This window comes from Argiope bruennichi, chromosome 11, assembly GCF_947563725.1.
Source record: "Argiope bruennichi chromosome 11, qqArgBrue1.1, whole genome shotgun sequence".
Classification (NCBI taxonomy): Eukaryota; Metazoa; Arthropoda; class Arachnida; order Araneae; family Araneidae; genus Argiope; species Argiope bruennichi.
The window spans coordinates 75,144,025-75,149,517 of NC_079161.1; the positions used below are offsets into that span (position 1 = coordinate 75,144,025).

The 5,493-nt window shown below is 26.4% G+C and overlaps 1 protein-coding gene across 1 annotated transcript; it reads left to right on the forward strand.

Annotated features, from left to right (window-relative positions):
* The first annotated feature begins 479 nt into the window (after window positions 1-479).
* LOC129956699 (uncharacterized) lies at window positions 480-1,997 on the forward strand. The gene is made up of 3 exons (XM_056068630.1): window positions 480-661; window positions 1,169-1,239; window positions 1,765-1,997. Exons 1-3 carry the CDS (start codon window positions 480-482, stop codon window positions 1,905-1,907), a joined length of 396 nt encoding a protein of 131 aa, XP_055924605.1. The 3' UTR covers window positions 1,908-1,997.
* Window positions 1,998-5,493: the final 3,496 nt, after the last annotated feature.

Consider the following 5,493-nt stretch of genomic DNA (forward strand, 5'->3'; position numbering starts at 1 on the left):
TAAGAGATTATTTTTGTTGATTTCCTAATTACTGTGATCCGAAAGTCATTCTGTGACATTCATGTTGGCACCCATTGCTGCAGGAGCAGTACTTGTGGAAAGCTCAATTACAAAAGGTCAGACAGAAGATTCATATAAACAAGGCTTTGCATTGATTTTGAACATTTTAAAAGAAACGGCTTTTTATCATAAAGGGGGTCTACAACTTTCATTACTGATGATTTAGATGATGTAGTTTCTGCTTTAAAGAAAATTTGGTCTAAAAGTCGACATTACCTTTGCATTTTTCAAGTAGGGCAGGTTGTTTAGAGATGGCTTTAGGATTCTAAAAATGGAATGCCAAATTATTATAGGAGATAACTCATGTCTCAGTTTCAGAAAATAATGTATACCGAGACATCAGCTAGTGCAGAACAAGCATATTTTAATGTAATTGCATAATTTAATGTAATTAATCTTTATATTCCAACTTTTCTATTATGGAATCATTACTTACTCAGAAGTTGGAATTGTGGTGTCTTGCTTTTCGAGATGAAACCATCAGAGGTCACAACACCAATAACTTCTTAGAAGTGGCCATAAGGATATTCAAGGATGTTCTATCACAAGTGAAGTCGTATAATGTTATTACCTCACTGGGAAATTATTATAGCAGAAGATTGTAGGAATTTGCTAATTCGTGAAATGTAACACCAAGGCTTTTTCTTGAAAAAAGGAAGAAAGGAACATTGGATTCAACCAATCTCATCAAACCAGAGCATATTAAAAATGTGGAATCTAATGAATGTCTATTTTTTGTTCTGCATGATAATGAAGTGTACTCTGTTGATGTTTTAAAGCACCTGCTGTTCTTGCTCTTCTGGAAGGTTAGGGAGGTTTTGCAAGTATCAGTTTGCTGTTTATTATCACAATTTTGGAGGTAAAAACTTTCTCCCAATTGAAGCTAGAGAAAAACATCAAATAACCTATTTAGCACTTGGAGAAGAATCTACATCAATTGAATTTTTACCAACTATTTTGACTGGATGCTTGTGAAATTCCAACAATTAATAGGAACAGTGAATCTCTTGAAGGAATTCCTGCTTACACTTCCGAGTCTCTTTAAGTTATAGTAAACCGTTCTTCAGATTATAACATTCATTCATATAGTAATAAAAATTCACAGTAGGAAGAATAGCTTGAAAAATGGACCAAATTATTTACAGATGCTTTGGGAAAAATTTGATTCTTCTGAACAAGGTAAGAAACTCTTATTACAAGTTTTGTTTTTAAACAGTTATTTGTTAAGTGACAACAACTTTTAAAATTTGAATGTTTTTCCGTAACATAAGCTGTAAACAAATTAGAAGAATATTTAGATTTGTACTTTACATGTACAAGATAATGCCACTTCACCAACTTGAGAATCTTACCAAATGCATTAAAAAAAATTCGTAATACAAATATTAAAAGGTAAAATATTTGACATTTTTCTAGAAGCATGTTATTCCAGATAAAAGAATTTTCATTTTTAGGTATTAATAATTAGATATATTTTTCAAAATAAAATCTTTTTTTTTTCTTTTTAAATTTTTTAAATTATTATTATAGGATATTAAAATTTTTTAAATAAAAGTTATCTGTGAATAATAGAAATCTATCTAGAAGTTCTGTGATAGTGTGTTTTAAAAGTAAAAAACTGTGGTGTTAGAATAAGTAATATTAATGCCACAAAAGTGCTCTGAAGTTACAACTGATTTTCTGCAACTTTTTTTTCCCCAACAGTTTTGGAAAAAGCTGCAAGGTTTCTCGAAAAAATAACATCTGAAGGGCAGTGGGAAACAATACTGGCAACTCTAAGTAGTAAGGTTCCTCTAAACAGAAAGGCTGGATTAGCTATAAGAGTGCAACCTACATCCATTGCCTGAACACCTGTTGGAATTACAAGAAGCAGCAAACGAGTATCATGTGGTCATCCATCTAAATGGCTTCTAGTTCCCAAGAAAAGAAAGCATAACCTTACACAAAATATTAAATTAAATTAATCTAATGCTAAAAAAACATTAGAATGCTTTCTGAAAAAATTTTTTGAATGATTTATTCTATATATATATATAATATATATATATGTGTACACATATATATGTGTGTGTGTGTGTGTGTGTGTAATATATGTGTGCATATATATATAATATATGTGTGCGCGCGTGTGTGTGTATAATATATGTGTGCATATATATATATAATATGTGTGTGTGTGTGTGTGTGTGTGTGTATATATATGTATGTATGTTTTGCACAATTAAAAAGTTTAAATTTAACACAATATTTATTTGTACATATCCTCTACTTGAAGAATTTTTTTTTTCTGTAAAAAAATAATATTAGCAATGAAAAAGAAATATATATTGAGTTAGCATCTAAGTTGCTGGAAATATTTCTAGAATTTAATAAGGGATTGAAAAGATTTATATTTCTATTCTTGCATTATATATTTTGCTGATATATGTATATATGTTTGAAAGGTTGCTTCTAGTCATTTGTTATGAAATTACATGTTTATGCTTTCATAGAAATTTTTACAAATGTGATCACATTATTTATATTGATGCTTTAAAAATATAATAAATACTTTATCTTTCAAAAATATTAGAATTAACTGAATTAATAAAAAAAAATGCATTCATAATGAAATTCAATTAAAATAAACCTTTTCTAAACTGGACAGATAAAAGATGCATTGTGTGCAAAAGATGCAAACTTTAGAAATATTTTTAGAATTATCTTTTTTTAAATTTTCTTTTTGGATTTGAACCTAAGATTCCGAGTTATTGAGGCTAAAGAGATTTTCTTTCAGTGACTAATCTAACAAAAGTATGCAAGGGTCAATTAAACAATTTCACATAGCGCATGGCCCATCGCACGCTTTAACAAGAGGCACTGTGGACAGCTTTATGCTTGGGGCATTCACGAATAAAAAGTTACTTGCACAACTGTTTTGTTCAAAAAATTATAAAAAAAAAAAAAAAAAAAAAAACATCGAGTCTGCGGTAACAAAAAAGCGTAAAACTTGTCCAGTAGCTGGTAAAGAACAAATTAAAAATGAAATATCAAACTTGCAGATGCTTTGTAAAAACAAGAAATCTTATATATATGATAAATTGTAAAGAATGTGATTTAAATTATATAGGACAAACTAGTACTGAACTTAATAAAATAATTAATAACTATAGATCTACTATTAAAAATTTTATGAAAAATGAGACTTTTGACTATGAACTATTACACATTCAATGCCATAATTTTGATAATATCAATATATACTTTTTGGAAGATAATATTATTGACTTAAACAACATATTGGAAAATATTTATATTTATAGCTTAAAAACTTTGTTTTCTTATGGATTCAATAGTATGTTAAATGGAGAAGGTTACAGAGATTTAAATAATATATTCATATATAACAAATTGAACATTTTCAAACATTTTCTGGATAAGGAAAACTAGAGCAAAAGATTTAAGAGAGGTAAAGGTAGAGGCGACAATTATCATATTATATCTGAGGATTTTTAGAATTATTGTAATCTGGATCATAGTAGTGAGAACATTCATAAAATTAGGAAATATATTTTTAGCTTTAGAAAAAATAAAATTAAATGGCTTATGAATAATAGATTTGGAGATATAAAGTTTGAAAATTCTTTTACTAAATTTATAATTTTAGATCTAATTAAATTTAGACTTAATGTTGGAAAAAACGACTTATTATTTAAAAGTAAAAATAATTTAAATAAAGAGTTCTATGGTGAGATTTTTGGATATTAGCTTCAAAAACCTAAAATTGTACACAACAGAAAAGAATTTTTTCCTTTAAACGATAAGGCAATTGTTTCAATAGCATTTAGTTATGCAGCAACTTTAAGAAAACGAATTTGTAATTACAATAAATATAGCAAAAATTTAGATAAAATAAACAAAACGGATTGTAATTGTAACAAAGAAATTTATAACGATTATATAAATGCTAATAAAGGCCATATTAGCTCTTTAAGAGATTTAATGGAAAGGGAGACCAAATTTAGATTGATTGAAAAAATAAATATTAAAAAATCTTAATTTCTAGTGGACAAGATTTCGATATTTTTATTTCAAAATTGTCTAGAAAATACCATAGGCCTTCGGAAGGTTTTGGAGAATGGAAAGTGAGAATTTTAGAGGAAATTAAGACAAAAATGAATGTAGATATTGGCAGAGGTAAAGAACAAGGGATTTTCTTTAGCAAAACATTAAAAAAAAAGAAATAAAAAATTTTAAAGAGAAATTTGTTATTACAGTAATAGATAAATAGGCAAATAATTTCTGTTTAATGTCTAAATATTATTATAGAAAACAATTAATGTAAATAACTCTAATACAACTTTCATTTTAAAGAATACCAGGAAAAGGGAATTAGATAAAAGAATATTAGCTTTCGCGAAAAAAAAAAACTAAAATTAAGACTTGCTCTTTAAACTACCCTTATTTGTTCCCATCAGCAAAATTTCATAAAAAAAAACAATTAAAATTTAGATCATTGGCAGTTATAATTACTATACGGGAAAAAATTTCTTTAAATACTTGAAAATTATCCTGAATAAAATTAAAGATGAAGATAACTTTATAATTTATAGTAACAAGTTTTGGATTTTCTAAAAGATAACATTAATAAACTTAATATGAATTTGAAAATTTGTGCACTATTCTACCTTATGAAAAATAATAGATGTCTGTACTTTTATATATGACGAATATTTAAATGAAAATAATACACAAAGTTACTGGCTAGAATTATGTAAATTTAATATTGTCGAAAATTACGTTTTTAACAGAATTAATTTCTATAAACAAGTAAAGGGAATTCCAGTGGGAACAATTTTCTCAAGCTCCTTAGCCAATATTTTCCTACATTTTTATGAGAGAAAAAAATAATTAAATTTTATTTAGTAATTTAATTAGTAAATACAATTTAATAAGTGGTTGGAGATATATTGATGACTTACTTTTGTTAAACTTAAATAATACTAATATTGTTACTAATTGTTATCCAAAAGATTTAGTTCTAACTGAATCAAACGAAAATCAACTTGAAGCTACCTGTCTAGATTTAAAAATCGAAATTTCTAATGGTGAAACATTAGTAGGTATTTACTATAAAAGAGGTGAATTTCACTTTAAAATAATTAAACTTAGTATAATTGCCATTCTAAAATTTTCAAAAATTTAATTTTCTCACAATGTAACAGGATTAAAAAAATTGTAATAACAAAATTTCTTATATTGAAGCAACAGATAATCTCATTAAAAACTAAACTACTAATGAATTTCACAAAAACTTTTGCAATATAAAAATTTTAGTAAGAGAGAGTTTGTCTTTTTTTTAACCTTTCTCACAACTAAAAATAGACTTTCTAGTACATGTTAAATAACTCAATAGATGCCGCTGAGGCTCTTCAATTATTACTTAGAATTACA